Source organism: Phoenix dactylifera, chromosome 13, assembly GCF_051530095.1.
Source record: "Phoenix dactylifera cultivar Ajwa chromosome 13, Ajwa_hap1_PhDact_Kaust_v1.1, whole genome shotgun sequence".
NCBI classification, from domain to species: Eukaryota; Viridiplantae; Streptophyta; class Magnoliopsida; order Arecales; family Arecaceae; genus Phoenix; species Phoenix dactylifera.
In genome coordinates this window covers 22,792,826-22,817,020 of record NC_143202.1, presented here as the reverse complement: position 1 = coordinate 22,817,020, position 24,195 = coordinate 22,792,826, and the positions used below count along the sequence as shown (strand labels likewise).

At 41.0% G+C, this 24,195-nt stretch overlaps 1 protein-coding gene and 1 long non-coding RNA gene across 13 annotated transcripts; both read left to right on the top strand.

The window, feature by feature from the left end:
• Positions 1–3,416: 3,416 nt before the first annotated feature.
• Positions 3,417–9,634, top strand: LOC148700272 (uncharacterized). Its single transcript, XR_015972821.2, has 2 exons — positions 3,417–4,279; positions 8,382–9,634. It is a non-coding gene; the product is annotated as an uncharacterized LOC148700272 (long non-coding RNA).
• Positions 9,635–14,562: 4,928 nt separating this feature from the next.
• LOC103714762 (cyclin-dependent kinase G-2) lies at positions 14,563–23,484 on the top strand. Of its 12 annotated transcripts, XR_015972775.1 has the most exons (12): positions 14,564–16,604; positions 16,709–16,837; positions 16,974–17,109; positions 17,185–17,273; positions 17,376–17,389; positions 17,496–17,607; positions 17,706–17,812; positions 17,917–18,094; positions 18,238–18,303; positions 18,491–18,569; positions 19,548–19,623; positions 23,117–23,484. XR_015972775.1 is itself a non-coding variant. In XM_088710028.1 (7 exons), exons 1-7 carry the CDS (start codon positions 15,118–15,120, stop codon positions 18,008–18,010), a joined length of 2,154 nt encoding a protein of 717 aa, XP_088566154.1. In that variant the 5' UTR covers positions 14,563–15,117; the 3' UTR covers positions 18,011–18,449. The 12 variants fall into 12 exon arrangements, 2 of the variants coding, with proteins under 2 accessions (XP_088566154.1, XP_088566155.1); XR_015972769.1 differs by lacking the exon at positions 17,376–17,389; XR_015972770.1 differs by lacking the exon at positions 17,376–17,389 and having other exon boundaries at positions 18,172–18,303; positions 23,134–23,484.
• Positions 23,485–24,195: the final 711 nt, after the last annotated feature.

Here is a 24,195-nt window from a genome sequence, read left to right as displayed (position 1 = left end):
TCTCAAAATCTTAAGTGCTGCACTTGTATTGACACTTTTGAAATAATCAAAGAAAGATTAAGAGCTTTGGAGGAAACTTGAACTCTCTTTGCAAGGTGACATGTTCACAAAGAAGGAAAAGTTCGATGCTATGGGGAAAGTGAAAGAAAAAAAAAGGCTCGTTCTTCAATTTATTTTTTTTTTCTAGAAGTTTTGGTTCATTCATATTAGCCATATATATTGTATAGGTTCAAGATAGTTATGGATGGGACTTGGGATTTGGTATTTGTGCTCTATCCATACGTTTAGCTATTGGTTGTTTTTCTTCATTTCTGTATTTTATAGATTTCAATAACCTAGCGGAAGCTCTGTTAGAAGACTTTGTTACGTCATTATTGCATCTCTTCACAAGTGGAATATATATGTTCCACATGATTGTTGCATCTCTTATGACATTGTGTAGAAATAAACAGGGTTTATTTCAAAATAGTGAGAATAGACCGCGGTTCCAATAGGAACAAAGAAGTAATTTCAAAATTTTATTTTATTTTAAATTAAAATAAATATGGTTTTGGTGTTAAAAGAACAGTTATATTAGGGGATTTTATGAGGATACAGATATAGATATATATTTTAAAAAGGTATTTGCACAATTTTGAATTTTTAAAAGGATATTTATACAAAAAAAACTCTAATATATTAAGGTATATCTATACAATATATATTGATAAGTGTTGCTACTGAATGCAAGTGATGTAGGCCAGAATTGTACCCCTTACAGTCACAAGGCCTCCAAGTGACCCGAGACCACTCTAAGAATAGCTAAAGGGAAAATATAATGTGACACTTCGTTCGCTTCAAATGGCTTGACATTTTGGAAACTAAATCAAGTCGCAATGATAAGTACAGTCTAAAACACATCGATAATGGAGAAGTGTTTACACCCCCTAGTTAAATGATTCAGAAAATCATAAAAATAGTTTTGCAATAAAAATACTAGTAGAATTTAATTTTTATTTAAAACCTAGTAAACTTAAGCTTATTGGCTTATAAGATTTGAAGTCATGCATTTATCTCTTTAATCAACTCCAACTTTAGCATTTTTTTTTTTATTTTCATCTCCCATCTGTCTCTATCATGAAGGGGCTGCATAAAAAAATTATCGATGCTTCTTTATACCAATCTAGGTTGAAAAACTTCAAAAATATAATAGCTAACAACTCAGTAGGTTAGAACCCTCCACCATAAATTAGAAGCCTTTGGTTCAAACGTGAGTGGTTTCAAAAAACTAAAGAATATAGTACCTACTCTTATGATGCAATGAAACTATGGTGGTTATAGGAAGTTTCTTAAAATCTACAATATTCTATTTGAACTAAATGCACAAGTTTGGATCGAGATAAATGTTAATAGCTTTTTTTATCGTTAAGATTCCAATTGCAAGAGTTCAGCTTGTTGTATAGAATGAAAGGGCCTACCTTATTAGTGTAATATCCGGGCCCAATTTGAGCCCAAAACCTTTTTGGGCCCGTACTTGAGCATTTGGGCCCATTGTTGGCAGCCATTTGATGGCTGCTACCTCATGCCTGAGGATGGACGTGACTAGGGTAGGGACAGCTGGGAAGCTGTGGAGGGCCCAGCTGTTAGGCCCTTCACGAGGAGGAAGCTGGGGGTGACACGTCACCCCAGCTAAAGATCCTGATGTTGTGTATTCCTAGGGCTCTCTCTCTCACTGTACCCCCTCATCCTTCCTTCCTCTTTTCTGTGAGAAAGGGTTGCCGAACCCACATCCGTCGCCGGAGAAGATGCTCGTGGTACCTCTCTCCCCCCCCCCCCCCCGGAAGCTAGGTAAGCCCCCTGCCTTCTCTCCTTCTGATTTATTTAGGATAACAAAGAAAGAATGAAAGCAAAGAAGATGAAAGGGGAGGGGGTTACCCGTGCGTGGCCAGGGACGTCGCCAACAGCGTGAACGCTGCCAGCCTCGGCTCGGCCGCAGGTACAGGCCGCGGACCGGCTGCGAGCACGGCCACAGACACGGCCGCAGGAGTCAGCCGCGGGTGCCGCCGGCCGTGGCGTGACCCCAAGCTCGGCCTCTCCCGAGCCGCCACCTCTTCTTCCTTGAGATGGGAAGGGGAGGAGATCAGAGTGGAAAGAGGAAAGGGAGGAGAAGGGAGAAGAAGAAAGAATGAGAGGAGGAGAGGAAGACTCGGGATAACAAAGAAAAGAAGAAGAAAAGAAAGAAGAAAGAAGGAAAGAAGAAAAGAGGAAGAGGGGACTCACCGGCTCGTCGTCGTGTGCGACGGCCGTCGGCTTCGGCCGCGAGCACCGTCGACACGAGCGTCGACCGCGAGCGCGGCCGAGAGCGCCGCAGGCTCGGTCGGGGATGCCGTGGGGCTTGGCCGCGGACGCCGTCGGTCGTGGCCCGGCCCCCTTCCGCTCGCCGTTCCCCCTTCCACTTGCCGTCCTCCCTTCGTCGGGGAAGAGAGGAGGAGATCGTCGTCCTCTCTTTGCCGGAGAGTAGAGGAGAAGAGGAAGGAGGAGATCGGGATGAAAGAGAAGAAGGGAGGAGAAAAAGAAGCTTCGGGAAGGAGAAGAGAAGAAAAGGAAAGAAAAAAAAAAAAGAAGAAAAAAAAAGGAAAAAGAAAAGAAAAAGAATGAAAAGAGAAGAAAAGGAAAAAAAAAAAAAAGAAATGAAATGGGTTTAGCCAAATTTGACTACCCAAGCCCAATTAGACTGGGTTAAGTCTAAATCCGAGCTCAATCAGATTGGGCTAAGTCTGGACGAGCCCAAACTATAAATTGGGTTAAATCCGAGCTAATTTTAAGTTAAATTGAAATAGGTCCGAACCCAATTAAGCTGAGTTGGTCTCAGCAGACCTAATTGATTGTGAATCAGGCCCAATTCAAGCCCAATTCAACTGACAGAAGGTCGAATTGACCTTGAGCTAACCCTGACGCAGGCCCAAATGAGCCACATCGACCAAATCAGAGGACCCAATTGGCTAGAAAAGGTTGGACCCAATTATAAACAAGGCCCAATCCTTTAATTAAAAACCCAATCAACCCATATGGACCTAATCTGGTTTTAAATCGAGCCCCAAAGGCTCTAAATTGGGTAAATTGGACTTGGGCTAGATCCTTGGATGGGATCCAAGCAAGTAAGTTCATAGTATGATGAATTAAGAAATTTTATAATAAATAAATGGGGAATAATGTGATCCCTATGGTGTTGTTTTAGGTGATTAAGGATTTGTCACCTGGACTTGAGAAATTTGGAAAGCGAATTGAGGTAAGTAATCTATCTTAATCTTATCGTAGATCTTGTATTACGTTTTATAAGATGAACCAGTGTTTTTCATACAATTTGAATTGTATACATGATTTGTGAAGAAAGTAAGTAACATGTTCTAATCCTGTTATAGGTCATGTCATGTTATTAATGTTTCCTAAGCATTTATTTTTAGTATATATTTTCATGCATGAGATGTTACAATGCATAAGTAACTTGCATGATCTCAGAAGCTATGGCTATGTATGCAACATGATGATGCTGATATTTTAATCATGCATGCAAGTTGGTATAATGAAATACTATCTAGCCAAGAGGCATTATTATAATGGGCTCAAAGATGCTACTGATCGAATGCAACTGAGCTGGCCTTGCTAGTGGCCGAGAATAACTTCGCTGGCCTTGCTAGTGGCCGAGAATGACTAGCTGGCCCCGCCAGTGGCCGAATGGACTTCGCAGTAGCATCCGAGAGAATGGACCACGGCATGCCGGGGGCACGGTTTCATATGCATACTTTATGAAAATGATATTTGAAGCATGATCATGAGGCTCATTTCAGAGCCTGGGTATATGAGGCGGGTGTTTCCAAATCCTGCAGATGCGTTTTGGGGAGAAGCAAAATCGGTGAGGGGTGAAGGACGCTTGCGTGAAGCCCCGGAACCGGCCAACATCTGGCAGGGGAGCCCCGTGTTTCCCCCTCATGTAGGCCCGATAGTCACGTGCCCTGCGAAGGCGGGCCATGACATTTATGAACGTGCCTGGCCAAAGCATACATTGTTTTACAACGAGTTTTTGAATATATCCTTATGAAATGTTGTATTTTGCTATAACCGCTATCTCCTTTAAATGATGCTAATCGCATGAATTCTTATGTTTTATGAAAATTCTGTTTGACTGAAAATACTGCTTTGTTTTCCAAGCATACATATTTTGCCATGATAAATTGTGAGATAATACGCATGTCAGCTTCTCAAACCCTGCATAAACATGGTTACCATTATGTTCGATCCGGTAAGATTATGCATGATTACTTACTGAGCCGTGTAGCTCATATCCGTTCATTTACTTTTTCTTTCAGATCCTCACCACTGATAGCTGCCAGAGACACGTTAATTTGGTATCAGGGCTTCTTTCTTTTGGGGTAAAGTAAGTATACTTTTGTGTACATAAACTACATAGAAGCTCTGTATTTGGGTACTGACCAGCATGTTGTACTAAGAATGCTTTCATATGAAAAGATTTGGTTGGTTTGACTACCCTGTTACCCAGGTATGAGGCTGCGTGCTATTGTGGGCGGTAGTCGGCAATAGCACGGCCGTGTCACGGATCCGGGTCCGGGGCGTGACATCGAGTGGTATCAGAGCTATAGGTTAATCATGAGTAAAAAAAAAAAAAATTCAAATTTTAATAAGGGAATGGGTAGTTAAGTCTCACTTAGTGAGATTCCGCATAACCAGAAAGGAAAGAAAAGATTTTATTGGTCGCATCATCGGTCAGTCACAAAAATTGCTTGACACAAATATTTTGATAGGTGACAATGAGCAACAAAAAGAAAGATGCTAGGGCTAATACAAAACCATTCTAGGGGCATGATTGTGACAGGTATGGTATCAGAATTTAAGATTTAAGACTACTAAGGATTTTGGTGTTTTGAATCAGAATGCTAGCAAGCCATGCCAAAATAAGAATAAATTATTTTGGAGATTTCTCGATGGAGTAATTTGTTTTTTGGATTATGATTAAATTAGATTTTGACTGATATTAAGTGGAGTACTAGCCATGGAATGTTAAAGTACATAGTGATTATTTGTGTATTAGTATATAGGTGATTTTGGAAGTTTAACTTGATACTGGGTATTGTGGAGAATACTTCTAGTTTGAAGTTAATTATTTTGATGGCAAGATAGGGTTCATTCATAAGTTGTTTAAGGCTTGGACAAGGAAAGATTTGTAGTGCAAATATCCATGAGGTATTGAATAGTCCTGTTTGTAGACAAGTAGTATGTTGATTAAAAGTTATTAGTGAATTCAAAGGATTTTGATCAGAGTGCGCAGCGAAAACATAGTGATCTGAAGTATTTATCTAAGTTGGCCAGAAGTGTTATTCTTTTGATTCGGAAAGTTTTAATAATAAAAGATTTGATCTATTTTCTGATGTAGTAGGATTTTTCTTGATAAATAAAAAGAGAATGTTCTGATTGTTGGATAAAACTGTGCTATCCTAGATTCTCTAGTTTTATGTCATGCTAAGAAAATTCTCAGCATCTTGAGACTAGAATTAACGGATCATCAATTTTGATCTTAGATCTGGAATATGTTGATATAAACCTCCGTCCTCCTAAAATTGAAGCTTGAATTTCTTTAATTAATATCAACCCTTTATTTGGTTGAAAGAAATTGAGGTGGTCAATCGACTTTGATGAATATCTACCAAGGATGGATTAGAATTGTTTATGATCCAATCTTGTGATAGATCGGTTAATCGAGAGCAGTTGATAGTTTGATAAAGAAATTTGATATTTTTATTCAAAATTAAGATGTTGATTTTCGTGTATAAGCAACAAAAAAAAAAAGTTTGAATTAGATCACCTATTAAAAGAACTAAATCTCGAAGTAATGGACCTTACTCTTTTGATAAGATCTACTGATGAAGTTGTATTGATAAAGAGAATTATTAGAAGATTTGACTTAGATTTTTAATGGAGAAAAGTGTTGTTGATTCTCTGAATAATCTGGAGATAGCTATATAATTTCACTAGTGAGTTTTTCTATTGTTGGCAATTCCTGGGAGATTTTGAGCATCTTAAATTTAGCATTAACGGATTAATGGTGCCTTGGATGGGCTTAGACCTGGAATGTTTCTTACTTCTAGCTATGACATTTTCGATCTACCCATTTGAAAGGGGTTTGAAGTTTTGCTAGGATAAAAGTTAAGAGAAGAAAGACGATTATAGATTATGAAAAGTATTTGATGCTAATGCTCTCACCTATTTCTGTTAAGCCGATTAAGATCTTTGTGTGGACTTAATCGAAAGCAATTAATTTCTTGGGCCAAGGATTATAGTATTTAAAATCTAAGGTAGGAAGACCAATCTTGTTTTGGAAGAGACCAAAAGAACTCCTATGTATCATAGACGAAAAGGGGTCAAGTTTTGATATGCCATGATTTTGCCAAAATCTTATGAGCAAGCATTTTAAGAGGGAGACTAACTGAGATCTCGAGGATGACTCGATGGTTGAATACTTTTAAAGCCTGAACCTTAAGGTATGACTAATTTCGAGGACGAAATTTATTTAAGGGGGGAAGAATGTAATATCCGGGCCCAATTTGAGCCCAAAACCTTTTTGGGCCCGTACTTAAGCATTTGGGCCCATTGTTGGCAGCCATTTGATGGCTGCTATCTCATGCCTGAGGATGGACGTGACTAGGGTAGGGACAGCTGGGAAGCTGTGGAGGGCCCAGCTGTTAGGCCCTTCACGAGGAGGAAGCTGGGGGTGACACGTCACCCCAGCTAAAGATCCTGATGTTGTATATTCCTAGGGCTCTCTCTCTCACTGTACCCCCTCATCCTTCCTTCCTCTTTTCTGTGAGAAAGGGTTGCCGAACCCACATCCGTCGCCGGAGAAGATGCTCGTGGTACCTCTCTCCCCCCCCCCCCCCCCGGAAGCTAGGTAAGCCCCCTGCCTTCTCTCCTCCTGATTTATTTAGGATAACAAAGAAAGAATGAAAGCAAAGAAGATGAAAGGGGAGGGGGTTACCCGTGCGTGGCCAGGGACGTCGCCAACAGCGTGAACGCTGCCAGCCTCGGCTCGGCCGCAGGTACAGGCCGCGGACCGGCTGCGAGCACGGCCACAGACACGGCCGCAGGAGTCAGCCGCGGGCGCCGCCGGCCGTGGCGTGACCCCAAGCTCGGCCTCTCCCGAGCCGCCTCCTCTTCTTCCTTGAGATGGGAAGGGGAGGAGATCAGAGTGGAAAGAGGAAAGGGAGGAGAAGGGAGAAGAAGAAAGAATGAGAGGAGGAGAGGAAGACTCGGGATAACAAAGAAAAGAAGAAGAAAAGAAAGAAGAAAGAAGGAAAGAAGAAAAGAGGAAGAGGGGACTCACCGGCTCGTCGTCGTGTGCGACGGCCGTCGGCTTCGGCCGCGAGCACCGTCGACACGAGCGTCGACTGCGGGCGCGGCCGAGAGCGCCGCAGGCTCGGTCGGGGATGCCGTGGGGCTTGGCCGCGGACGCCGTCGGTCGTGGCCCGGCCCCCTTCCGCTCGCCGTTCCCCCTTCCACTTGCCGTCCTCCCTTCGTCGGGGAAGAGAGGAGGAGATCGTCGTCCTCTCTTCGCCGGAGAGTAGAGGAGAAGAGGAAGGAGGAGATTGGGATGAAAGAGAAGAAGGGAGGAGAAAAAGAAGCTTCGGGAAGGAGAAGAGAAGAAAAGGAAAGAAAAAAAAAAAAGAAGAAAAAAAAAGGAAAAAGAAAAGAAAAAGAATGAAAAGAGAAGAAAAGGAAAAAAAAAGAAAAGAAATGAAATGGGTTTAGCCAAATTTGACTACCCAAGCCCAATTAGACTGGGCTAAGTCTAAATCCGAGCTCAATCAGATTGGGCTAAGTCTGGACGAGCCCAAACTATAAATTGGGTTAAATTCGAGCTAATTTTAAGTTAAATTGAAATAGGTCCGAACCCAATTAAGCTGAGTTGGTCTCAGCAGACCTAATTGATTGTGAATCAGGCCCAATTCAAGCCCAATTCAACTGACAGAAGGTCGAATTGACCTTGAGCTAACCCTGACGCAGGCCCAAATGAGCCACATCGACCAAATCAGAGGACCCAATTGGCTAGAAAAGGTTGGACCCAATTATAAACAAGGCCCAATCCTTTAATTAAAAACCCAATCAACCCATGTGGACCTAATCTGGTTTTAAATCGAGCCCCAAAGGCTCTAAATTGGGTAAATTGGACTTGGGCTAGATCCTTGGATGGGATCCAAGCAAGTAAGTTCATAGTATGATGAATTAAGAAATTTTATAATAAATAAATGGGGAATAATGTGATCCCTATGGTGTTGTTTTAGGTGATTAAGGATTTGTCACCTGGACTTGAGAAATTTGGAAAGCGAATTGAGGTAAGTAATCTATCTTAATCTTATCGTAGATCTTGTATTACGTTTTATAAGATGAACCAGTGTTTTTCATACAATTTGAATTGTATACATGATTTGTGAAGAAAGTAAGTAACATGTTCTAATCCTGTTATGGGTCATGTCATGTTATTAATGTTTCCTAAGCATTTATTTTTAGTATATATTTTCATGCATGAGATGTTACAATGCATAAGTAACTTGCATGATCTCAGAAGCTATGGCTATGTATGCAACATGATGATGCTGATATTTTAATCATGCATGCAAGTTGGTATAATGAAATACTATCTAGCCAAGAGGCATTATTATAATGGGCTCAAAGATGCTACTGATCGAATGCAACTGAGCTGGCCTTGCTAGTGGCCGAGAATAACTTCGCTGGCCTTGCTAGTGGCCGAGAATGACTAGCTGGCCCCGCCAGTGGCCGAATGGACTTCGCAGTAGCATCCGAGAGAATGGACCACGGCATGCCGGGGGCACGGTTTCATATGCATACTTTATGAAAATGATATTTGAAGCATGATCATGAGGCTCATTTCAGAGCCTGGGTATATGAGGCGGGTGTTTCCAAATCCTGCAAATGCGTTTTGGGGAGAAGCAAAATCGGTGAGGGGTGAAGGACGCTTGCGTGAAGCCCCGGAACCGGCCAACATCTGGCAGGGGAGCCCCGTGTTTCCCCCTCATGTAGGCCCGATAGTCACGTGCCCTGCGAAGGCGGGCCATGACATTTATGAACGTGCCTGGCCAAAGCATACATTGTTTTACAACGAGTTTTTGAATATATCCTTATGAAATGTTGTATTTTGCTATAACCGCTATCTCCTTTAAATGATGCTAATCGCATGAATTCTTATGTTTTATGAAAATTCTGTTTGACTGAAAATACTGCTTTGTTTTCCAAGCATACATATTTTGCCATGATAAATTGTGAGATAATACGCATGTCAGCTTCTCAAACCCTGCATAAACATGGTTACCATTATGTTCGATCCGGTAAGATTATGCATGATTACTTACTGAGCCGTGTAGCTCATATCCGTTCATTTACTTTTTCTTTCAGATCCTCACCACTGATAGCTGCCAGAGACACGTTAATTTGGTATCAGGGCTTCTTTCTTTTGGGGTAAAGCAAGTATACTTTTGTGTACATAAACTACATAGAAGCTCTGTATTTGGGTACTGACCAGCATGTTGTACTAAGAATGCTTTCATATGAAAAGATTTGGTTGGTTTGACTACCCTGTTACCCAGATATGAGGCTGCGTGCTATTGTGGGCGGTAGTCGGCAATAGCACGGCCGTGTCACGGATCCGGGTCCGGGGCGTGACAATTAGACTATACCATGGCCATACCTTTGATTAGCCCAATAAATTTTGTAATGTGGACTATTTAAAGTTTGATGGGTCCAATTTTTTTGGTTATTATCTAAAGTTATATATCCTCTCACCTATTATGTATGGTGAGAAATGGTAAGTGTATCTGTTCAACAATAAGGACTATCACTTGAGACATCAAATATTTTCTTTTTCACCGTGTATTTGAAGCTTAGGTTGATCCATATAAAGGTAAATAAAGGTGTGGTCCAAATAAGTTGGAAAGTTTGTTAGTTTGTCAAGCTCATCCTGATCTTGTATCTATTTTGACTTATGATGTTTTAATTGTCTTGTTTGCAAGGCCAGCATACTTTATATCAATTCTTCTAAATTAATTTATTATAAAATGAAAAAGAAACTTAAAAAACTATTGGAGACCCGCCAAGAATCTAGCTTATTAGAATCGGAATTCTCTACAATAGGAGCTAAAATGGAGAGGTATAGTCTCAAATAACAAGTCATTATAATTCACAAGATGATTTATAATACTGCATCATATATGGATTGCTTGCACATTATGCAATCCACGAGACCCATGGCTTCATGGGCAATCTCACAAATCATGGATTAAGCTCATCTTATTAAATACTCTATATTTGATTCATATAGCACTCCAATCTTTGTATGTAATGGAAAATATTCTATAATTGGTTTCTCTTTTTGTGTTTCTAGGGAACATAACCATGATATAGAATTTGGATATTTTTATTAAAGTATTGCTACTAATCATCCATTAGATCATTTCTTGGGTCACCAGGCTTATGTGGCAGTTGAGGATTGTTACATTATATAGGTGGGTTGATGATATCACGGGCTTCCCTTATCGCGCAACCAATCATCGGCTTCTATATCAGATTGGTAAACTGGGTGGTGATCTGGAAGGCGATCTCTAGCTTTTTTTTTTATTTATTAATTTTGTTGTCATTGAAGGATACGCCCGACATAGAAATAAAGCATGGTAAGTTAGAATCAAAGGTGTATTTGTACATTATTACTCGATATCATAGTACGACCATCATATCATTATTTTGTTTACTTTTTGTTAATGAAGATCCTTTTTGATTATTTCAACAATTAAGTAGGCTAAATAATATGGGTAACCTAAGTTTGGAAGTCCTTTGATCCATAGATTGGCAAAATGGTTGGTGATTAGGTATTCCATCCCTTCCCCCTCTCCCTCGAGCATAACTTACTTATGTCGAGCTTTATCCTGCTTGTAGTTAGACCCCAAACTCGAACCAAGTGGATGAAGTAGAGAGGATAACACCAGGCACCTAGTGTTTCCACCCCATCAAAAAAGCAAGCTATGATCTTTTCCAACTCGGAGTTGACTTGGAGAGGTTGGATCTTCAGCCACCAACTAATTATCTATTATTGCACAATGACATTATTGAGTAGGGCCCATGAGTTATGAGCTCTAATATTGTCTTGCTTAGCAGTTGCTCGACAATTTATGGATGACTACTATATAGAGACCATACTCCTCTAACTCAATCCAAACCAACGGGAATCCCAACTTGAAGAAAAGCGCTTCATTCCTCAATCAACTTCTTTGGATTCAAGAAAGTCAAAAATGAACACAAGACAAACAATTCTCCCACACCACATTATTATACATAAAAACAATAATAAAAAAATAAAAAGAAAAATTACCAACACACCCCCTCAACATATGACAAGTTTCATCTCTTGTATTTAAAAAATTTCAATAACATTGCTAGAGTTCTTTAAGTGATGTAACATGGTCTTGCTATCCATTTTTGTTTATCTAATCTCATTGGATTGTACCATATAATGGTCACATGATAATTTTAGGATGAAAATACCTTTCACTTGGTAATAGAAAAAAAAAAGCTCCAGCTCCCAATCATATTGTGAGACCCTGGAACTGGGCCCGGTCCACTTGACCGGCCCAGTCCCAACACTTGGCCTCACGTGCAACGCACGTGAGGCAGCAACGGGATGGATTCTTTCCATCCCGAAGAAGAAGGAGGAGCCCTGTTTTAGGGCTTCCTTCTCCTTCTTCTTCTCCTTTGAGCCCACCGAAGGAGAGCCGCCGCACGCAAAGGGGGGAGGGTCTTCTTCGTGTGGCCACCGAGAGAGAGGGAGAGAGGGAGAGAGAGAGAGAGAGGGAGAGAGGGAGAGAGAGAGGAGCCACGGCACCGGGTGGTCTCCTTCTTCCTTGCCGCCGGAGAAGAGAGGCGCCGGATCTTCGTCGGGGCTAAGGTAAACTTCTCCTTCTCCTTGCTTGATGCTTGGCCATGATGTGTTGGGGGTTGGGGCGGGCCGATCGCCGGAAACTTGGGTCCAAAAATGGGTCGGCCGAATGCTCCACCGTCGGCCTTGTTCGCCGCCGCCAGCCGCCGAGAGTGGTCGGGCTTGCTCCGCCACCTCCTGCCGCTATCAGGGCCGGCCACCACGGCCGCCCTTGGGCCCGACCGAGAGGGAAGAAGAAGGGGGGGCGGGGGCTCACGGGTCCCCTGTCTCGCCGAAGAAGAAGAGGGGATTCGGGAGAAGAAGGGAAAAGAAAAAGGAAAGAAGAAGGAAAAAAGAAAAGAAAAGAAAAGAAAAAGAAAAGAAAAGAAAAGGAAAAAAAAGAAAAAAAAAAGAAATAAATAACTAAAAGGAGGGTGGTTTACGGGTATGAACCCGGATCCGAACCCGAACCCGGGGTGCTAGACACTTCGGCAGGGTCGGCCCTGGGAGAATGTTAAAATTTAGGTTTTATATATATATATATTGTGATGAATTTAAAAAGAAAATATGGTTTTTGAATATTAGATGCTGCGAGGGATTTGCGGAATTAATTGGATTTGTTGTGGATCGCGTTCGCAAGGTAAGTGTTGTAACCTCTTTTCTAGATTTGTCGGCAAACTATATATATGTTTTACGAATCGAATTATTCGTGATTTCGAATTTGATGCATGGATTATATGTGTATTTTTAGAATATTATATGATTATGATTGAACGTATTTGCTTCTGATTTGAATTGTGTTTAATTGCTCTGACATTGTACCTTTTGGCTTGGAACACTAAACATAATGTAAGAAAAGATTATGACTTGAAATAGATTCAGACTTGCAGTCGGGCTATGTTAAGGACCCTGCCAATGGGGGCTAATACACTGGTACCGCAAGATGACTAGTCGGTGATATGACCCTACCACAGGAAACATGTGGTCATAGTTCCTGGCTGTTGAGTTGAATCCGATAAATTGAAAGAAATTAAGATATGAACGATATTTGGTTTTGACATTGTATGATTTTTCTTATATATAACTGAAATATGAAATAGAGAACAAACTGAATTATCGACCTGGCTATGTTGAGGACCCCGCCAATGGGGGCAGATACGTTGGCAATTGACTGTCCTGAAGGACTCACCGCAAGAAGATTAGTCGGTGTTGATGACCCTGCCACAGGGAACATATGGTCATAGTCCAGGATCGACATGATAAATTGAATATGTGAAAGAACCTTGAAACCGCGAAAAGAATCTTATGAATTCAAGAAATATTTGACTTATACTTTGGAACTGCATATTTATTTATTTTCCACATGCTGCAGAAAAATTTCAAAAATTTCAGATGCAGCGGAAGAGGCATGCGCGGGATCAACCGTTCATCGCATGAACGTTGTTTAAAACCGTTCGTAGATAGATAAGAATTAAAAACTTTTAAATAACATTAGAAGATCAGATCTTCACCTTGTGCGGGTAGATGATCACCGCAAACTGATGATCGTGGTTTTGGATGAAGGTTCGCTTGAAGCCGTTCAAGTGTCCGGCCTCTACGGGTATCCACACGAAGCAGGAACCGATCCAAACGTTCCAATCTCCCCGGGGTGCTAGCTCCCTTGCAGAGATATGTTTTTGATGGCTGATCACCTCCCTTTCAATCAACTCTTGATTGTGCTTGGGAGGAGGAAGAAGAAGGAGGGATCTTGAAGAAGAATCAAAGCACCTTGCAGCCCTTTTCTTTCCCCTGCGTTGGATGAAGCAAAGGAGGAGGGAGGAGGCTGCCGCCAAGCTTTCTTCTTCTCACCTTTTTGCTGATGGCGGCTGAAACCAAGAGGGGAGAAGGGTGGCCACGAGTTGGAGAGGAGGAGGGCTTCACTTGTCATTGGGGCACCTCCTTTCAAAGCCTTTTAAAGGCATCTAGGGCTCCTATTTGGTTTAGTCCAAATCATGAATCAATTGGGTTCAATCTATGCTAGTCCTAATCCAATTAGAACTTGAATGAACCATGACTCAATTGAACTCTTCAATCCTAATCTAATTAGGAGTCATCTTGGTTTATTGGATTAATAATTAATTGGGACTTAAGAAATCCTAATCCAATTAGGACTTGTTTAATTCTAGTCCTAATTCAATTAGGACTCTAATTTGAATTCGAAGTCCTAATCCGATTAGGACTCTAGGAATCCTACTCCAAGTAGGAATCCAAATTTAATTCAAAACTCCTAATCTAATTAGGATTATAGGAATCCTACTCCAAGTAGGAATCCTAGTCATACTCCAAATAGGATTCCCAGTCCAAGTAGGAATCCCAGTCCAAGTAGGATTCCTAGTCCTAATCCAATTAGGACTCTACGAATCCTACTTCAAGTAGGACTCTTGTTTTAAGTCCAATTAATCAATTTCCTTTGTTCCTTCTTCAACTTATTATCAATCGAATTGATTACTTGTGATTCCTAATCACGATTCAATCATCGGATCGGTCAATGCCTCTAGTGTGTGTGGTCCCATAGGTTCATCTTATATAAGTCCCGTTCTGATTTGGATGGGGGGAGTCCGCAGTACACGCACGTGGACTAATAGTTCTCTCATATGTCAAGTCGGCGACGGCTCCTAAGATAACGCGAAGCATCGCCGCCCACGGAAATTAAATAAATAAATAAATAAGGGGAAAGCCTTGCCCTTCAAGTATTCCTCCTCCTCTCATCATTTCGCGTTGCCGTCGGCCGATCGCAAGAGGAGAGACTACTGCAGCGAGTGTGCTGCTCGAGGTCAGATCCTTCGATTCTCCTACTCCTTTCTTCTTTTGCATCCTAATTTCTCATCGAAGCTTCGATCTTCGATCGTTTTCGCTTCTAAAAAAATTGATCTTTGTGGTTGTCTGGGGTTTCAAAATTCGATCGTTGCTAGGGTTTTCCTCCAGTTCTTTGTGATCGGTCTCTATCGCTGCATCCCTCTTTTTTTTCTCTTTTCTTTATTCGACGGGATTACGAGGATTAGGGTTTCGAGATCTGTTTGGTTCTTAATTTCTAGGGTCCCGGTTCCTAGGGTTTCGATTTTGCCCCCTTTCTCCTTCGATTGCTAGGGTCTCGTTCGTTCTGCCGTTCAATGGCCGCGGGTCGTCAGGGAGGCTACAAAGATCACGAATTTAGGGACCGGGAATCGGATGTAGAGGTCTCCAGGAGGAAGGACTATTATATGGGTCGGTACCGTGATGGGGAACGGGACAGGAGCCATGGGCGGGATCTCCGGGATAGGGTTAGGGATAGGCAAAGGGACATCAAAAAGAGGGATTCCTTGAACGGGTACCAATGTTCCCCTTTGAGCGCGAGCAATTCAAGCGGTGGCAGTGGGAACGAGACGAAGCGGAGCCAGCTCTCGGGGAGATTGGTTGATCGTGAGCCTGGGGAGCTGTCGAGTGGAAGCGGTTCAGATGACCCCGAGGCTCCTGATTCTCTGCTTAGAGACAACGGAAGTCGTAGCAAGGAAAATGGGGCTTTGCCCTCGTCAAGCAGAAAGAGGAAGTTTTCACCTATAGTGTGGGATAGGGATGATAGCAAGCAATCTACTGTTGCGAGTTCCAGAAGCAAAAATGACCCACCAGCACATGCCACCCTTCCTCCACCTCCTCCCCTGCCTAGTGGATATGTCCCACCTGATTTGATTGAGACAGTTCGACAGTCCCAGTCACCAGCAGATGTGAAGATCTCCATTGATTCACCTCATGATCAGCAATTGGGTAATGATCAGGAGCCTGGGCAGCTTGAGGATGAGGAGGAGGAGTACCCAACAGCAAGGAACATTTCTACTTCACGATGGGCAGATGGGAACAATGCATTAGACAATGATGAAGCGGAAGCTTCCGATGAGGAGGTTGTGCCCAAGAGGAGGAAAAATACTCCTTTGGCTGATAATATAGTCGACCAGAAATCACTTAAGAAGGAGCTGAGCCCTGAGCTTGGAGAGGTTGTTATGAGAGAAGGTTCTGATGGGGCAGCATCCAAGTCATCCGCATCTGGGGACCATGGGGATGACCACCATGGAGTTGAGGTGGATAGGAATGATTATATGGATGTTGATGGGGAGGAGACTGATGAGGGCGCATCTGATTATTTGCCAGAGACTGATTCTGAGGTAGAGGATGATATGGTTAAAACACTAGAACCTGTACAACCTCCCCAAAGATGTATAAACATGCTAGAAGGGTGTAGAAGTGTTGATGAGTTTGAGAGGCTGAACAAGATTGATGAAGGCACTTATGGAGTTGTGTACAGAGCAAAAGATAAGAAGACCAGTGAAGTAGTGGCATTGAAGAAGGTGAAGATGGAGAAGGAGCGGGAGGGCTTCCCATTGACCTCTTTGAGGGAAATTAACATTTTGCTGTCTTTTCACCACTCTTCAGTTGTGGATGTGAAGGAAGTTGTTGTGGGCAGCAGCCTTGATAGTATCTTCATGGTTATGGAGTACATGGAGCATGATCTCAAAGGGCTGATGGAGACAATGAAGCAGCCATTTAGCCAGAGTGAGGTCAAGTGCTTAATGCTTCAGTTGTTGGAAGGTGTCAAGTATCTTCATGATAACTGGGTACTCCATAGGTACTTTTACATTCTCAAGTTTATGAATTAGATCCTTGGATCTATCAATTTTTGTTTGGTGTTTTAGTTGTCTAAGGCATATTTTATTTTTATGTTTTCTTCAGGGATCTGAAAACATCAAATCTTCTTCTGAATAATCGTGGTGAGTTGAAAATATGTGACTTTGGGCTGTCTCGCCAGTATGGGAGCCCATTGAAACCATATACTCACCTGGTGGTGACATTGTGGTACAGGTAGGTGCCTTACTATTTTGTATATGTTCATATTTGTTGCTTTATTTTACACCTTAAGTCATTTTGTATTCTGGCATATTTGTTAGTTCATATTTTGTTTTGTTCTGGCAAGTTCTCATTTATTCTGTAATGGCAGGGCACCAGAACTTCTTTTAGGAGCAAAGGAATATTCAACTGCTATTGACATGTGGTCATTGGGTTGCATAATGGCCGAACTTTTAGCCAAGGAACCATTATTCAATGGAAAAACTGAGTTTGATCAACTTGACAAGGTACAATTACTTATTTTGCTTCTGCACTTCTTCCATCTACTCGATCCAGTTTTCATTTGTGTCACTTATGTGCAGATATTTAGAACACTTGGGACGCCAAATGAGAAGATATGGCCTGGATTTGCAAAATTACCTGGTGTCAAAGTTAACTTTGTGAAGCAGCCGTAAGTTACCATCCTCTATTTTGTTTTCTTATCAATTTATAGGCTTCTTGTTAGTTTTTTTAAGCTAAATATGAATCCTTATCGTTGCAAATATTTTCCCAGGCATCCAGCTATTGGTGATATTGCCTAGGCATCCTGGCTTGCCTTCATGGCACTTTGTTAGGCGAAGTTCTGCTCATGCTGGTATTAAACACTGAGTCTTTTATTTATCCTGCTTTCCAGGTATAATAGGCTGCGGGAGAAGTTCCCACCTACATCATTTTCTGGTCGTCCAACTCTATCTGAAGCTGGTTTTGACTTACTGAACAAACTGCTAACGTATGACCCAGAGAAGGTGAGATACACCAGAAAGAATCATGGGTTATTTATACTTATTGACTTTCTTTAGCCTATCTTTCGATGCCCTAATGCTGTCCTTTGCTTATTATGCAGCGGATAACAGCAGAAGCTGCCCTTAAGCATCCCTGGTTTAATGAAGTTCCTTTACCTAAGTCAAAGGATTTTATGCCAACATTTCCTGCTCAACATGCACAAGACAGGTACTTGGAAATGCTGTTTATGGGTTGCACCAGTGTATTTGCACCTTGAGTTATTTGTCTTAAGCGTTGAAAATCTATGTTTAAATATCTTGGATGCAACTTAGGCGTCTGCGAAGAATTATGAAGAGCCCAGATCCGCTAGAGGAGCAAAGGAGGAAGGAATTACAACAAGGGGGTACTGGCAGCATTTTTGGTTGACCAGAACAATGTGCGGTTGCACCTGAATGTTGAAACGCTACTGGTGCTTCAGCAGGAATTACTGTACACTAAACTGTTTCTGAGGTGAGGGGCATGCACTGAACGTGACGTTCCACAACTTGTGTTAGTCTCAGGCAACAATTGATGCCATTCTTTAGCAGGCAACTTGTTGACTTGGGTGGAGATAAGATATTTTCTTCTTCTCCATCAAACAAATTTTGTTGCAGGATTATTTTTTCTTCAGCATCAATGAACATAAAAAGTGCTTCGTTTTATGCAGCCTGCGTTGCAAGGTGTGGCATATTGGCTTTTTTTCTTTGTGCTAGGATCAGTATCTTTTGAAACTTGTGTATGTAACATATTTCTCGTTGATACATTGTAAACAATGCTCAAAATGCCGGATTTAAACAACAGAAATTTATGGATATATTGCCTATAATTTTTGTGCTGTTCTTTTGATCATCAAATTGTGTTTGCAAGAGACGAATGGTGTGAAGCGGAAGGGGCGTTCTTTGCTTTCAATCCTGGAGAAATTGATTGAAAGAATTCCTGTAGAAAGGTAATTCACTGATTGACACAAGTGATTGGAAGCAAAAAGTTGAGATGTATATACATGATGATGAGTTAAACTGCTTTTGAAATTGCGACTTCTATAAGGTCTTGAGCTATGTAAACATTGCAAATTAGCTTCTGGCTGTAGCAATGTCTATATGAAATTATTATTGGGCCAGGCCAAACAACTACCATATGAATGCTCAAAACTTTTGATGTACAAGCACGAATTATCCAGTGCGAATACCGTGCATGTTCCAGCATTTAACTCCAAATTAATTCAACAGTGTTTGATTTATATGAGCTAGCAGTGCCTAATTCAGCATGCTTTTCTCTGAATCTGCAAGGATGTATTTTTATCATTAGTGTGAAATATTAAGCTTATTAACAGCAGTTTGAAATATAAAAGTTTTTACTATCAGGAGATTATATCATTCCCAAGATTCTGTGTGCATTTATTTTGTTCTTTTGCTCGATAAACCCTTTGTCCTTGGCAGTTCTATGCTATACTGTGTGAAAAGATCCTGCACTCCTGCTATTGATGGCAGTGCTTCACTGCTTCTGTAGCTAAGGTGGAAATAATTTACAAATACTGCTGCGATTTGCAGTATAATACATGCATGAGACATTCTTAGCATATAATAATGAATGTTATCAGTTATTCTGATCACATACATTGATGTGCACCTGGGGAAAAATGTTTAGTCCTTCTGATAATGGACATTTATTATGTGCAGCTGAAAAAATTGTGCACTGACTTGATGGTTTTCACATCCCGTATGTTCAAATCAATTGCACCTTTCTATATACCATGTAAAATTTTTCTTTTTAATTCACATTTACAAGGTGATGATCTGCAATAAGTTGTTAGAGGCCTTCCATTTTTCCTCTTCACATGACTTATGAAATTGCTTATTGATTGTTGGCTATGTTGTTTGGGAAGCCAAATGAACTTATCATTAATTATTCTTTGACGTATTTGCAGTTTAAGCCAAGGCTTCTGCAAAATATGGGGCTTGATGGCTCTTACCTGAAAGTAGTATGCATAGAAATTTCCGGTGGTCAGTATCTTTCTACTGTTCTTTCTTCTCTTTGTATCAAAAGCCTAACTGTAAGCTGTTCTTTGTCCTAGTTGTAATCTATACATCTTGGTGGGCCCATTTTCACAGATTCTTGAAATGTCATATTACAAGATGTACATGTCGGAGGCTTGATCTTTCAACTTGTCTTCCTGATTCTTTTAAATTGTGAATTGTATTGTCAAGCTTAGAGTTTTGGTGATGTTTAGCGTTTATTAATGGTAATATTGGGATGACGCTGCTGTATCAAATCATCTAAGTGAAATGGGGTATAAAATTATTAGATTTAGAAATACATAAAATCAAGTTTGCGTGCTTGAGATACCAATAACAGATTTGTGGAAGGCAAGGATTGCTGTGCTCGAACCGGTTGCCCGGCGGTATGGGTCGGTACCCGCCACCCCTCCTGCTGCTTCGTGCTGCAATGACACGGTAGAGAAGGTGGGGGAGAGAGAATCGGAGAGAGGAAGAGAGAGAGAGAGAGAGAGAGAGAGAGAGAGAGAGAGGGGGTGGCGGAGGGTCGGGGAGCCGCGCGGAGGGGCTCTGCCTCCGGTTCCCCTATTTCATTCGAAACAGAGGTCCCAAAGGGGACCCTTGTTTATTGAATACTCAATTACAACATTTTTAAAATTTGACCAAGAGATGCACCATGTTCTAAGTGGTTATGTGATCCAATTGGTTAGGTTAGCACATTAATGATTATTTTTTTGGTTCACACTCTGTTTGCTACCATATAGTATTCATGGCTTTGTTGATCAAGTCTTCCTCTGGGAGCTCTCGAGTTAGTTCTTTTAAAATATTCGGATTAGTGTTTCTTAATTGAATTTTCTGTCAGGTTGATTGAAGAATTTTTGAGATTAAAATATTTTGTTTAGGTTGCTCTTATTTTTTGATATCCTAGTATCCTTTTAGTTTCTTGTCCTGGAAGTATTATCCAACATGGAAAGCAATATATGTTTTTAGAGACATTGTGCTTGCTCTACACATCAAATACGTTCCTTGCAATACTCTTTCCTGCTATATGTGGAGCCCGCCTGTCTTGGAGCACACAAATGGTGTTTTTGTGGCTACAAATGAGTATTGCCTCGTTCTTAAACTAACAGACATTATGCATGTTCTTTGGTAGCTTTATTGTTTTTCCTTTCTTGTTGTTGATAAGTGTTTGGATGATGTAGTTTTGTGTCATGAAGTATAGGAATATTGTAAGTGTAGAAAATCTTCTATGGCCAAAAAGACCCAAATATGCTACCGATATTTTGTAGCTTGTTACTTGTATATTATTTGGCAATGTAAAAATTTATATATACTGGATAAGGAAAGATGTAGTGAGTAGTAGAATAAAGATTATCTAGAAGATTAATTTCTTTCACAATTGTATGCAACTAGATAGGTTCGTTTTTGTTGGACTTGCTAGAGATGAGTATCTTGTGTTCAAGAACCATCTATATAGTATACTTCTATTAATTAATCAATGCCAAACTTGTTGATGGCGTTGTTAAATAAAGTTAGTTTTGCTAAGGGCCTCTTTGGTATCACTTTTATTTCTTATATTTTATTTTTTTAAATAAAATTATAGAAACTGAGCCAATAAAAATATTTTGTACTATTGTCTTTATCTTCTATTTTTCAAAAATATTATTTCTAGAAAAAAATGAAAGCAAGAATATTTACTTCTACCTTTTTTTTTTTTTTCAAAAACATGAAACTCATGATCTACAAATAGCATGCACCAGCATACATTTTCCTGAATATTACTAGTAAGTTCGATGTTGATGCTTTCCTCATTTGATTTTTATCCTCTCCCTCTTTTCCTCACCCCTCTCTGCCCTCTCTTTGTGCTTTTCTATAGTCTTCGCCTTTCTTCTTTCCTCATCTCGTACAGTTTCTCTTCTTTAATGTTCTTCTCTTCCTTGCCCCAATCCAAATAGTCCACTCGGTGCTTTGCTTGCAGTCAGCCTGTGCCCTTGCTTTGTGCTACCCTTTTCTTAGTTCTCCTGCACTTCTTGTCCCCTCTTTTAAGTGGTCTCAGGGGAGCTTACATTGAGCCTATGCTTCTTTTGAAAGATCTAGTCCAAGACAGCTAGAGCTGTCTAGCTTGTCATGCAGTCCATGCTGATAAATGTTGCTACTATTTGGCAAGAGAATCATACTAAATCCATTATAATTCTAAGTATGGTACGCCGAACCAACCCAAACTAGGCGGTTCGGCCCATTTTCGAACCGAAACGATGCCATCTTGGGATGGTTCGGCTGTGCAGGTCGGTTCGGCCTTTAAACTATCCTTGGATGGTTCGACATTTGTGGATTGAATGAAGTAAAAGGAATGTCGACCGAATGGCAGATGCCTTCATAACCTTGACGACTCGTTCCTTCTTGTGCTTCGCCTCGGCTTGAAGACCCTTTAAAACCCTAGCCTCGGTCGAACCCTTTAAAACCCTTTAAAACTAAAACCCTTTAAAACCCTTTAAAACCCCCCTCCCCACCCCCCCCCCCTCCCCCCCCCCCCCCCCCCCCCCTCTCTTCTTCTCCCCTTCTCCCTCTCCTTGCTGTCTGGCAGCCGTTGACCACTCGGCCCCCATCGACTGCCCTTCTCTCTCTTTATCTCCCTCCCTCTCTCTTCCTCCCTGTCCTTCTCCCTCTTCCCCTCTACGTAGGCCTCTCACTCCCCTTCTCCCTCTCCCTCTTCCTTGTTCATTGTTTATCGGATCGGCATGCTATGGGCCCGTACGTATCGAACCGATTGCTGGCCAATACACCCCCCAGCACTGGCCCCCCCTCTCTTCTTCTCCCCTTCTCCCTCTCCTTGCTCTCTGGCAGCCGTTGACCACTCGGCCCCCATCGACTGCCCTTCTCTCTCTTTATCTCCCTCCCTCTCTCTTCCTCCCTGTCCTTCTCCCTCTTCCCCTCTACGTAGGCCTCTCACTCCCCTTCTCCCTCTCCCTCTTCCTTGTTCATTGTTTATCGGATCGGCATGCTATGGGCCCGTACGTATCGAACCGATTGCTGGCCAATACACCCCCCAGCACTGGTTTGGCAAACCTATTATTGCAATGCAACACTTCAGCGTTTGACTTGTAAATTTCTTTTTAAACGATACAGAGGGTTTTGCTGAATTTTCTAATTCACTAATATGCAGATATTGCAGCAAATGATTTTATATGGATAGTAGGTGGAAAAATATACTCTCTTTTGAGTAAAGGTTATGGTTTTCTAATAAATATAGGGACAGGGTTTTGGACATATAACAGCCTCCATGTTCAGATTGGAACAATTTGGGATCAAAGAAAAAAAATTGGATCTAGTTGCTGATTGAGCCTTGATCTGACTCCAAAGTTCTTTGTACAACCTGCATTTGATTTACTGTTGACTAAAAGAATTGTAGTGTGAACCTCTTAACTCCTGCATCAAGCAACTTGGCTGTGATGAAGTTAATGAAAACAAATCTTTAATAGTTTGATGTGTCTTCCTTATTCAGATTCCTGTGGATTCCAGGCCTTTGTATGGCTCATTGATGCATCTTTTGGAAAGCTTGTTGAAGCACAGTCAGCTGCATGGCGATGCAAGCTTTTGAAGTGTTCAGTTATTTGTAGAGATGCTTACGGTGGTACTTTATTCTCCAAATCTAATCAGTGCAATGCTCCTGGTTGTTTCTCTCCAACGTTCTGTTCATGCATTTCTTGTGATTGGCTTTTCTGCACACTTCTCCCATTTTATAAGCTATGTGGTATATTTTTTAGACGTTCAACCATTGCACAATTTTTCATTGTTATGCATGGTTCCTTTCAGATCTGGTAATTTTATTCTTATAATGATGGAGATTCATTACTGCATTATGCTATCAAATTATCCTTCTTCCTTACGTAGACTATGTGCATTGTTACTATTTCATTTTCAAAATTGTTTTGGATTTCTTCCCCAATGCTTACTGAGGTCCATTTTTTAGCATCTCATCACCAGGAATAGGCTGTTCTGTACAAAAGGTGGTTATACCTAGGGCTTTATGTTGGAGATCTCTGATAGAAGGGTCAAAACTTCTGTATTTGTTCTTACCATCAATAATTGAACATCTTCACATATTATAAGTGTCTTAAGTTATTAGGAGAAAATCAGATAATTCACAATACATAATTTTGTATGATAACATACGCATTTTATAATGTATTGTATACTAAAACGTCTGAAGCTGTTGTTGTGGCATATCTTCATTCTTGATTAAGATCACCTAATTCTTTATTTTTGTTCTTAACAATATAAAACATTTTGAAAATTGTGATGACACTAACTCGTTATGTCTGCAAGCTACATAATGATGCAAAGCATTTAGATGAACAATAACAAAGCCACTAAATGTGTGTGGACAATTAAGTATCAGAAAATAATCGAGGGCTTTCTATTATGACTAGTTATTTATTTGCTAATCAAATATTAATTTTACAGATTAGAGAGGACTGTAAAGTACCGATGTTCTGATCGTGATCGGGGATTTTCCGAAACAAAAATTGGTTATGGAAGCTAGGCTCTTTCTTTAGTCTTCTTTGTAAATAAGTTAATGCA

Bases quoted from the DNA above. Each gene is read 5' to 3' on its own strand.
- LOC103714762 (XM_088710028.1), top strand. From the start codon at position 15,118: ATGGCCGCGGGTCGTCAGGGAGGCTACAAAGATCACGAATTTAGGGAC. The intron at 16,605-16,708 runs GTACTTTTACAT...TGTTTTCTTCAG, and splicing joins GATAACTGGGTACTCCATAG to GGATCTGAAAACATCAAATC. The intron at 17,274-17,495 runs GTAAGTTACCAT...CCTGCTTTCCAG, and splicing joins GTTAACTTTGTGAAGCAGCC to GTATAATAGGCTGCGGGAGA.